Raw genomic sequence first — 12,233 nt, forward strand, 5'->3', positions numbered from 1 at the left:
ACAGCCCTGGGCAGCCTGCCCTTCCTGACCCTGCTTTGAGCATGGGATTGGTCTAAACAGTGTCCAGAAGTCCCTTCCCACCTCTGTTACTCCATGATTCTGTTCACACAGTACTATTCTGTCAGGATTCTTCCAAATCACCCACCCAAGCTGGATATATGCTCACCCAAATGATTTATTCTGCACACCATTTCCTTATAGCTGCTTAGGGAAGATCACCAAGAGAGCTAAAAAAACCCCACCACCTATTGCACTGTATGAGATTTATGCCTGTTTTGTCCTAACACAGACCTCACCATTCCTCCAGGCAGACTTCCAAGCCTCCATCCCAGGGTTCTGAGGACAGTAATGCTTTCCCTGGATCAGGTCCAATGGCAGTAACTGGAGGAGACACATCCCAGTGATTGCCAGGCAGGTCCATAGCAATGAGAGAGACCTGAGCTGAAGCCAGCCCAGAGACTGGGATCAAAAGGGACCATGTAAAGCCGTGATAGCAGCACAAACACCAACCAGCACAACCCACAGGAGGGCTGAACCTAAATAGAGCCCATGGGCAGGGTCTGTGGGGGCATGGCTCAGGTGAGGCTGGTCAGGGCTCTCCACTTCTCACATTGCAAAGGGATTTACTCTCTTTTCCCACCAGGAGAACCGAGCAGAACCACAGCAGGGTCACTGTGCCAGGAGCAGGAGGCACATACAGCACTCACCCACCTTTTGCACTGGTACACAGGAGGAAACGGGAGCTCCTTCCAGGCTTCAGCCTCCCTTTTCCAGTCTCAATCTGCAAGTCTGAGTCTAGATGAATGCCTGTGAACTGGCTGTGAAATTCCTCTTGGAAGTCCATAAGGCATCTGGATGACAGGTCCCTGCTACTTCACACTTCTTCCCTTCAGCCCTCCATGTGTTCTGAGCAGAATGGATGGCTCCAAACTGCCTAAGGGCTACAATAGATCTGTACAATGCAGTGGTTTCATTCATGAGGCAAATTCAGCACATGATGAACATCCCCTCCATGCTGGCCGGTAGCACTCCCATGCTTCTCATCCGTCTTCCCAGTTGTTTATCTTGGCTGATGACATCATTCCCCTTAGGAATCACAGTCTTTCACTGATTTGAGTCAACCTTCTGCGTTTCCTTTTCCAGGTCACTATACTTGGTAAATAGGGCACAGAGCAGTTGTAGCTGTCTGCTGTGAGCCGTGTCCTCCGGCTGGCTCAGAGCTGTGTGCAGCACCCAGTCCTCTCTCTTATAATGTGCTTTACAAGGCAGTTTCCTTCACTCCTCATCTCCTTTATTGTCATTGCCTCTGCTTACACACACTCAGAGAAACCCACAGATGCAGAGCGCAGACCAAGGAAGCTGCATCTCATGCACAAACATCCTCAGCAACCCACAGCCACTGGCAGCAGGGCTGTGGACACACAGCATTTGCACAGTGGTGTTGGCTGTTGAAGCCCAAACACCTTCCCTGAGGACACTGCTCTGTGTCAGCCCTGTGAGCAACCCTGAGCAGCAGCTCCTGGTCTGTCACTGGCTGAAGGAGGCAGCTATGTGATCTGTAGGGTTATAACACCATAGAATCCCAGCCTGGTTTGTGTTGGAAGGGACCTTAAAGCTCCTCCAGTTCCAACCCCTGCCACAGGGGTTTGCCCTCTCCAGCTTTCCTGCAGCCCCTTGAGGCACTGGAGCTGCTCTCAGGTCTCCCCTTCAGGAGCCTTCTCTTCTCCAGGCTGCCCCAGCCCAGCTCTCTCAGCCTGGCTCCAGAGCAGAGCTGCTCCAGCCCTCGCAGCATCTCCATGGCCTCCTCTGGCCTCACTCCAACAGCTCCACGTCCCTCTTGTGCTGCTGCCCCAGAGCTGGATCAGGACTGCAGGGGGGGTCTCACAGAGCACAGCAGAGGGGCAGGATCCCCTCCTTGAGCTTCTGCTCACGCTCTGGGGGTGCAGCCCAGAACACGGGGGGGGTTCTGGGCTCAAGCACACACTCATGGTTCATTCCCACTGATCAGAGAAAGAGCAAAGGGACCCACAGTTATAAGAAGCAAATAAAATAATGTCTTTTCAGAGCCCATTCCCAAATCCCACAGATTGAAACCAAAAAGAAACCCCCAAGCCCCCGCCTGGAGAGTAGCAGCTCCTCAGCTGGTGTTTTCATGGCCCACCACTGAAGCAGAGGGATGACAAGCTGTTCCAGCAAAACAGCATCAGGTTCTGCAGCTCTCTTCTGACATTAGGCAGGCAGAAGACTAAATAATTATGTTGGTGCCAGGCTCTTCTGGCCCAGATCTTTAATCATCATTTGAAGCTTGAAATAAGGCTCCAAGTGTTTCCTTCCAGCACAGGTTGCAGCCAGAGCTGCAGCTCCCAGCACTGCCAGCTTTGATTTGGGAGAATTAGCAGTGAGGCTGTTCGTGGCTTTCCCATTACACCCATTCTGCTTCCCATCACACCAGAGGCTTGTGACAAGCTGCTGGTTTCAATGCCGAGTTTCTCTCTACAAGTAGGACTAGAAGGTTGCTTGGTTGGTGCTGGTCCTCAGCGCCCTGCTCAGGTTTGAAGGCATAAATAGATGGTTTTAAAGTCATTTTGGGGGATAGGAAAAGGGCTTCATTTGCCATCAGAATGGACCCATCCGGGGCCATGTAAAGAGGTGTTGCATCTTGCTGGTGAGAGGAAAGGCAGGACAAGACACTTAATTACAGCCAGACTACAAAGAGAGGTGTGACCTTTATCACACACAGGCTCCACACAGCCCAGAGACCTCCCTGTCCATGGCTTTCCACTAACATGAAAAGCCCCCTCAGGATCTCCTTTCTTTCATCTCTCTTCATCATTTGTTTTCCCATTCATTCCCCAGCAGCAGGACACCCCGTTATTTCCTAAGCCATCAAGAGTGACTTTCAGCTCTCCTGAAGAGAGGTTCTCAGTGCCTCTCCCTGCATTGCTGATGACAGCTCTTGCATAAGCAGCTCCTGATGGGTTCTAATTAGAGCCTCACACAGACAATTCACTTTGCCTTTGTTTAGCATAATTAGTGAACAGAAGGACACCTGCCAACCCAAGCAGGATTCCAGCCCTGAAGGTGCTGCTGTTTCCAGTTTGGCTCTTATGGAAAGGGAGCTGTTCTTGTGGGTGCTGTTGGTGCTCCCAGAGCTGTGTGCCAGCAGTGCAGTGCTCTGCTGGGAGAGCCACAACCCTGCCACTGAGGCTTTGGGAATGCAGGAGGCCACAGAGATTGCTGGGAGGGCTGGAGCAGCTCTGCTCTGGGGTTGAAACTGGATGAGCTTTAAGATCCCTTCCAACCCAAACCATTCTGTGTTTCTATAGCTGTGCTTGAGAAGGGGTTGTGCTGCAGGTGTGATTGCTGTGCAGCATTTAGAACCCCTGTGCACTTCAGAATGACGTATCTACCCTTAGAAACCAACACTCAAACTACTGCCACAAGCAGAACTCTGCTGCCATGGATAGAGAGTGCCTGCAGTACATAGAGGGGGAACCGAGTTTTGAGTCTCCACCAACCCCAACCCAATCCTGAACACAAGCCAGCAGCTCAGCACTGGCCAGGCGCACACTGTTCCAGCCCCTTCCATGCAACGGAGCACCAGACAGGGAAAGCCACCTTCCAACATCACTTTACAGAGTGCCTCTGTCTGCCCAAGCACCATCCCTGCACCCAGGAATAAGCAAACGTGGTTTTGCTCCTGTGTAAATCACATGTATCAGCCGCCCAGCAAAAGGAAGCTGCTGTGAACATGGCTTTGTTAAACAAGGGAATGACCTGAAGTTGAGGGTTAAAATACGTGAGGAAAGCATGTGGTAACTCACCGCAGCTCTTCATTCCCTTTCCCAAAGGCAGACACTGCCCACAGGAGCTGAATCTGTAATTGGGGCCTGGGAAAGGGCAGGCAGCAGCAGATGGCGGATTCAGGATATGCAGGTTTTGGCTTTCTACAAGAGCAAAGAGAGGTAAGGAGCAGACTGAGTGTCCATCCCACAGGAATGCAAATGCCAGACTGGAAGCCTGCTCCAGGAAGTGCTTATTGAACAAACCCACACAGCTGCATCCTGCCCTTCCTGCGGCCAGGACCGGGTTCACCTGCACTGTCAGACACTGGGATTGGGGATGCAGCCTGGAGTCTGCTTCAGGAAAGGCACAACTACACGAGGGATTAAACTGGTTGATTCCACAGTAATTACACTTAAAACCTTTTGGTTTTGCTGAAGCAGAAGGGATCAGGTAACATTTGCACTATTTCTTACATGGACATCAGGGGTTTTGTAAATACCAGGTCAATTTGTGTTTCTAAGGAGCACCACTGGCACTGGCCATGAGAACCCCACAATGAGATGGCAGAGGCACTCAGGAGGACAGGCCAAGCTTCCAGAGGTGGGAATAGCTGGATATCCACCCGCTTCCCTAAGGGAGACATTCTGCACTGCTTTGTTAATACAGAACCCTCCAGCACAGCTGAGGAACACCAAGGCTGTGAATGCTCTTCTCCCATTAGCTCAGAGGCATGTCGGAGTCTGCGTGATGAGGGAGAGGTGAACTCCTGCCTTTTCCCAGGAAAGCCTTCCCTGGTTCTGATCATTCCTGTGATTCATGGTCCTCCTGTCCTCACAGAGGCACTGGATAAGGATCTGGTATGGTAAAATCAATGTGAGCTTTTAATTTCTTGGAGATTGATGTTCTTCAAACACAACCAAGTATCTTTTCTGGACACTGTAATTAAAGAAAGCCCAAACCTGATGGTGAACCCCACATTTATTCTTCCAGTCTCCAGCTCTCACACAACCATGTTTCAGTGGCTCCCATTACTCTGCACCCCAGGCTAGCGAGAGGAGAACACTGATGTGCAGAGATCCAGGTCTTCCACCCCAAATTTGGTCACACCACAAGGGATCCCCTGTGGCATTAGTTGGGACAGTGTGGGGGCAGCCAAGCTACACCAGCCTCCCCACATCTTCAGGGGATGCTGGATCTGGTGGACAAGCCATCAGGAGAAGCAGAATCCAGCACCCGCGCCCATTCCCAGGGGAATCACGGGACCACAGAGGTTGCATCACATCAGGTTCACATGCCAGCAGGAGGGAAGTTCTGTTCTGAGTTCCAAGCTCAGCATTCACCTGGGTGCTGATCACAGCTTTGCCGCTGGGACTCTGCAGGAACCTTCTGGTTTGTCCTTGCAGCCTCCAAGCCCATTTCCAAGTGACAACGATCTCTGGTCACTCACACAAAACAGGCTTTAATCCCACACAACAGCTCTGGAACAAGTACATTGGATCTGTGTCACATTCAGTAAGAAAAAGCAGTGGGGGCTTTGGTAAAGCTCAGCTTAACTCCAAAGTGCAGACACACACTTGCTGTGGTCCCTTCTGCTCCTTAGGATTTCTTATCATTAACAATGTTTCCACACCTCTCCTACCATGTACTGTCATTGCTGGGGTTTGCCTTTTGGGTTTAAGTACCTATGTGAGTTTTCCATGAATTTAGCTTTGGAATACAGAATATATTCATCTTTCTTAGCTCCTCAAAATAGCTCTTTGGAATGTCTACAAAAATATTTACTATCAAGTAGAAAAAGATCTATTTGGCTTTCCAACAAGTGTAGTTTCTTTACCTGCTCATCCCAGAAAATACAGCTCAGATGCATGATGCGGTTTTCCTCCCAGCTCAAGCTTTCCAGCTGAGCAGCACAGGGCTTGTGAAGGCAAAGTGACGTCTCCAAGTCCATGCAGACAGAACAGCTCACCACAGATCAAAAACACAGGATCAAACCACTGCTTTTGCCACTGCAGGCTCTTCGGAAAAGGGGTTGGAAGTGATGTTAGTTTGGCAGCAGTACCATTTGTACTTGTTCAACAAGAAGAACATGGACGTTTTACTTCCAAGTACATGGTTTTACCTGGATAACACCCCACAATTAAGGCAGCCACAAGAGTTTTGAGTCTTTCCTCTGACCTCATGATGCTCTTTGATGCTGCTGATGACTGTTTTCAACTCACTTTAAAAGAGACCCTGTAACAGCAGCCACAGGTTAGCTGTCCTTGATCAGGGCCTCCCTTCCAGCAGCGGAAACACAGTGTTCCCACTGCTTTTTCATGGGGACCATTTGTGTATTCACAAGCTCTGTTTAACCCAGATGTCAGCTCAGCAATAAATACATCAGGATCCGGGAGGAAAAAAGCCTAACAATTATGTTTGGAATTTGTAGAGTGCATCCATTTCCCACCAGCTTAAGTGTATCGTAGCCTGGAGTCTGCACCACATCCAGGTCAACTCACTCTGTTGCACTCAGTGTCACAAATCATTCCCAGGGAAATGACTCATGCCAGCCTTCCCCCCCAAAAAACACCTCACATGTACATATTTCAACCTCCATGTTAGCTCACTCCTTCCTGTCTTGCCCTTGAGGTCCCAAAGCAAACCCTAAACCAAGAACAAGCTCTTTCAGGACAGTTCGCTGCAATGTTTGAGGAGAGAAGAGATGTGTGTGTGGATCTGTGCTGCCAACAGACACACTCTGCTATGGAAAACACAGTCCGTTGGGATCACATCCAGTCCTTTCACCTGAATGTCCATGGCACTGAGTCCAGTTCCAAGTGCCGTTCTTCACTGGAGTGCTCGCACATACACCTGACAGGCACGACACAGAGATTGTGGCACCAGAGGCTAGTTTGAACACAAACAAATCCCAAAAGCAAGGCCCCCCATTTGAAAAATAGGTGAAGAAATGGAATTTCTTCCTGCTAAACCCCTGGCACTCAAATACAGAACCAGTTACCCAGCTTCAAATCAGGAGAACTCCTGCAACAAGTCAGCAAAGGGAAAACAGGAGAACATACCAACACCTAAAATACCGGTAAGTGCATCAAGTCATGGTGTGGTGACTTCAGAGGTCTTCTCCGTGCTCTCAGGCACCTTGGCTGCACTCATCTGGAACTGTGGCCTGTATGGCAAGATGACTTTGTACTGAAGGCTGCTTTGGATAAAGGCATTTAAATGAGGTGGTGTGTGCTGCAGAACCCCCCCATCCTGGAGCAGATCCATTGCAGGCAACTGACACATCACTCCGGAGCTGTCTGTTAAGAAAATGTCATTCTCCCTTTTTCCCAGTGACGTTACTCCCAGGTAACATAAGCTCTGCTCAGGGCTGTCCCCATCTGGGAAAGCATCATCATGATCTGAAGGCTCTGAAAATCCCTCTGAAGAGATGAGGGACAGGGAGTGAGTCTTGGGCTGCCTGATGGGAGCATCAGGGAGTACCAGAAATGTCCCGTTTCCCACCACCCAGGGGGTGCTTGAGAAGGAGCCTGTAGCTGAGGAGTCTTCAGCTAAGAGGCATCTATCAAAGCAACTTCTTGGCCTCCCTTTGTGTTCATAAAGCCCACTTAATCTGGAGCTACTGAGGACAGTAGCATATTTAATATCAGACTCCCCTGTCACTTCTGCACTGCTTTGGCCATCGTGGGAGCTCTCAGAGAAGCTGCTACTATGGAAATGGCTGCTGGAGCAAGCAGAGTCATGTGCAGAGTCTTGTGGTGTTGTAAACATGGAATCAATGACTAAAAAGTCTTGAGAGTCTTCCTTTTTCAACACTTCAGTAACACTGATGTCTTCTAGCACTATTGCTGGTTCCAGAAGAAGAGGCTCAAATGACATTGCTTCGGGGTGCTTGATGAAGAGATGCTCGAAAGTTTCAGGCTAGAAGAGAAGATAGATTTTAATGCTCAGTTTTAGTTCAGGATTAAGCTGCTGATGTTAAGAATCACAGACAAACCCCCCATAGCTTTAGTATGAGTATATTGCTGAAAATCCTCTAAACCACATTGCCCTCTTCTCTTTATGTCTGTGTGTAAGTTAAGACCAAGGACAAGACAAAGACATGAGAAGCTGTTGGTGTGTCAAGTGCTGCAAAGCAAGTGTTCTGCTTACCCTGTGTTAGGTGTACCCTTAAACATCCCTGGCTTCTTATTTAGGTTGTATAACTCATAGACTGCATCATTTACACATCATCTAAAGGAACTTTCCCTGCTAGGGTTATATATTTGGGGTCAAATTCAGCCTTTCTATAGCATTTTTAGAGCATTCTCATCAGAACAGGAGCTGTAGGTTTGAACTGCACAAAGAGAAACACATTTATTTTGGAGAAACATATGCTTTACTACTACCTAGTATATATGCACATAAAACATACAACAGCATGAAGTGGGTCTCCTAGCTACAGAGGAGAATTCACTTGAAAACCCTGTATTTCCTAACGAATTCAAGGCAAACCAAATAGAAACCGTTTCCGCAAACCATGTTTTACAGCAGGAAAGCTGCCAAAACAACTAGAAACATGTCAAAATACTTAGACTAGTTTGCAATTAGAGAAGAGTCTATACTACTTCTCCTAGCTTTAGTCTAGACTAGCTATTGGTAGCACCTAGGCCCGCATTTGGCAAAGCTGGTGAGCTAGTGTCTAACTGCTCTGGTACCTGCTGCTCACAAGTCCATCATCTTCCTACACTGAAACCAATCTGTGCACCGGAATCTCTCCTCCTCTTCAAAATGATGTCAGTAACTGCATATAACATTATCAGGCTATTGAAATAAGCTGCAGGCTGCTACTATCTGTATACACCAGGCTGTAATAATCGTAACTGGTATTGTCTGGTGAAAGTGATCTTCCCTCTCAGGGTTTCTCTGCTTTGACACTGACACATCCACAGCCAATCAGTGTATACTGACTGCCCCCAACGGCATTTTCAAATGGGAGACACATATTAACAGGAATCACAGAATCCCAGCCTGGTTTGAGTTGGAAGAGACCTTAAAGCTCCTCCAGCTCCAACCCCTGCCACGGGCAGGGACACCTTCCACTAGAGCAGCTTGCTCCAAGCCCCTGTGTCCAACCTGGCCTTGAACACTGCCAGGGATGGGGCAGCCACAGCTTCTCTGGGCACCCTGTGCCAGCGCCTCAGCACCCTCACAGGGAAGAGCTTCTGCCTAAGAGCTCATCTCAATCTCCCCTCTGTCTGTTAAGAGGAAGCTTTTAACAACCAAGCCCCCCCATTTCCTTCCAATATACCTGCCCTCCTACAAACAGCATCCGGTTTATCTTCAACAGAGATGGTTTATATTCCTTTTAAAAGATGTGTGCTTCCTCACACCAGCACTCGCATCCACTCTTATAAATGCACAGAAAACACAAAGGTAGATAATATTGCCTGCAAGGATTAAATACATTCCATTCAGAGGCACGTGTGCTGCTTGGCAAAGGCCACCATCTCTTCTTAAAACATGTCACATCACTTATTAAAACATGTCAGGTACTTAGTCCAGTCTAACACATATTCCAATGTCCTGAGAAGATGTAGAACTCTCTCATCTCACAATTACTTAGTAAGCTGGGAGAACAGTGCTGGATTTCCATAGCAGAAGCATGTGCAATATAATCTGGACACCAACTGTGTTAAACAACAGGCAAAGTAGTTCCATACTTTGGAAAAGTCAGTCACCAGCTCCCAAACTTTGCCCAGCAGATGAACTGAGATCCAACCAAACAGGAGTATCAAACAAGGTTGTACTTTGCTCTCCTGTTCATTCTAGGGTTTAAGCTGTATTTGTCTCGGAAGCCCCAGGCTACCTCTGAGCTGGAAGCCTGAGCTGGGTTCAGGTCAAAATTACTTTGCACTCCAGCTGCTAAACGCAGATACATCAGAGTATGCTACTGGCCTAATTCTGCCATGACCAGATTTGGACTTTCCCATACATTTAACTCCACACGTTGCAGATTAGCCCATGGACACAGCAGGATAATTTAGATACACATGAGTCTTTGCAAGTTTAGTATTAATTTCCCTGTAAAATAATCTGTAGTCGTGTCTAAGTCATTTCTCCAACATTACAGGAGGTCCCTACAGCTTTTTTATTTACTATTTTATTGAGCAGATAAGAGGAATTTTTATGATTTTTGACATTATGCATACATGTAAAGGCTTGCAAGACAGAGTCTAGAGGCAAGACTGCCTGGTTTAGATTAGGATTCATAGATTCATAGAATGGTTTGGGTTGGAAGGACCTTAAACACCATCTTGCTGCTATGAGCAATACAATCAGGATAAAATAGTCTACAAATGCGGTTCTGGAGTACCAAATGTGAGATATTGAATATGCAAAGTAAAGATCAGATGATTTAATACGGCTGTGTACCAGGACAAGACAGGAGTTCCACATCAAATGCCTTCAGAATGACATCAGAAGTTCCCAGCAGTGGTATAGAGGCTATTTATGTAATCAGTGCTTATCACAACTAAGGAAAAATATCACATGTGGGCTGTACACTGCTTTTTGTCCAGGAAATTCCATCCACACATACAAAAAAGCAGGATTTGGCTCCAAAAACCTGGTTTCAAAGAACATGTTCCAGCCTTGGACATTCACGAGTGAGAGATGCCAACCTGAGGACATGCCCTGTGCTTTGAGTGCAGTTAACATTTCCCAGTGAGGTTAGTACAAGGCATGGAACAGGCATCCATCCTACTGCACAAGCTGTCAAAAAGCATGTCAAACTTCACTTCCTTTCATCTTCCATCATTTTTTCCCCATAAATTATGGGGCCAGGCATATGGATATGGCGCAGGCTCACCAGGGTGTCAGCTTCACCCTCCCTTCCTAGTTAGAACTTCATCAACTTTAATACCCTTCTTTCAGCTCAACCAGTCAGTAAGAAGAATCATTTCCAAATGTGCTAAATCCAACATGCAAACTTCATGCCCCTCTGCAGGTGGGGACAGTGAAGATTGTCATGAACTCCTTTTGCTATAGATGAAGATCAGACAAATACAGTTGTGCTGGTGCTACTCATACCCCTCCAATTAAGATACACTCACAGACCCCTTCCACCTACCACCAAAATCACATCCTCCTTGAGGATTTCTGGCCTCTTTTCTGAGTACAGATTGAATGTTAGAGATTATTCATGCACCTGCACTGGGGTGGCTGCATGTTTAAATGATAGCAAATGAAGAAGCTGTATAAGTAACATGCACACTGGTATTTCCAGGGAAAAGCAAGCAAATAAAAAGCTCAGTAAGGCACAAAACACACCCAGTTTCTGCATTCTCTGAGTTGCTGCTGCACCCAAATGCATACAAAAAGCTCAAAAGACCATAATGGGACAACCAAGTACTTGTGTGAATAGAGATTTGATCACTTTGATGTGCCTGGAGTCAGTGGAAACTCCCAAGCTGGCTCTCGATTAGAACAAATACTCAATTAGAACAAGAAACTACTTTCAAGTGGAGCTGGGAGCTGTAACTGGGCAGATCTTGCACTCAAGCTGGATAAATTCCAAACCAATCTGATGTCTCTGCTTCCTGGGCTGCATTCTAGGAAGGGCTGGGCTCTCCCAACTCCTTCTGAGAACCAGGGCTTGAGAGGATTCAGCCCTTTGCCAGTCTGCAGAGCAGCAAAGAAAACTTGAAACCACCAAATCCAAAGTAAGTGTTTCTGCCTGTGCAAGTGACAAACTGGGGCTTGGTTTTGCTCCTCATTTTTCCAAGGGCATTTTAGATTTTTGATCAAGTTACTCCCAGGACTCATTATATTTAAACAACTCAGTGTTGCATCTGTGCTTCCTGTCTGCTGACTAGAAATATAATATTCTTCTAACAATTCTGTATAGAAAGCCTGGAAGCTGGCCCAGTGGTTCAGCAGGCACTGATCATGATCAGACTTCAAAGAACGTCCATTCCCTGTTTAAGTGAAATGAAAGGCTGAGAGAGCTGGGCTGGGTCAGCCTGGAGAAGAGAAGGCTCCTTAAGAGGAGACCTTCGAGCAGCTCCAGTGCTTAAAAGGGCCAACAAGAAACCTGGCAAAGGGCTTTGGACAAGGGCCTGTAGGGACAGGCCAAGGGGAATGGCTTGAACCTGCCAGAGGGGAGACTGAGATGAGCTCTTAGGCAGAAGCTCTTCTCTGTGAGGGTGCTGAGGCGCTGGCACAGGGTGCCCAGAGAAGCTGTGGCTGCCCCATCCCTGGCAGTGTTCAAGGCCAGGTTGGACACAGGGGCTTGGAGCAAGCTGCTCTAGTGGAAGGGGTCCCTGCCCGTGGCAGGGGTTGGAGCTGGATGAGCTTCAAAGCCCCCTCCAACCCAAATCATGCTATGAAATAAAAGATGAGAAAAACCTTCACTGGGGAATGCGAATTAAATACCTGAAAAATCTTCTGCCATTAGATGTTCTTTCTTT

The 12,233-nt window shown here is 47.7% G+C and overlaps 1 protein-coding gene across 1 annotated transcript in view; it reads right to left on the reverse strand.

The window, feature by feature from the left end:
• Positions 1 to 6,482: 6,482 nt before the first annotated feature.
• Positions 6,483 to 12,233, reverse strand: part of LEPR (leptin receptor) — a 64,732-nt gene continuing 58,981 nt past the window's right edge. Inside the window, exon 19 of the mRNA XM_080623494.1 lies at positions 6,483 to 7,704. Coding sequence (XP_080479620.1) covers positions 6,877 to 7,704 — 828 coding nt within the window. The 3' untranslated portion in view covers positions 6,483 to 6,876. The remainder of the gene's footprint in view (positions 7,705 to 12,233) is intronic.

The sequence above is a fragment of the Psittacula echo genome (genome assembly GCF_963264785.1).
Source record: "Psittacula echo genome assembly, chromosome: 7".
In the NCBI taxonomy this organism is placed as follows: domain Eukaryota; kingdom Metazoa; phylum Chordata; class Aves; order Psittaciformes; family Psittacidae; genus Psittacula; species Psittacula echo.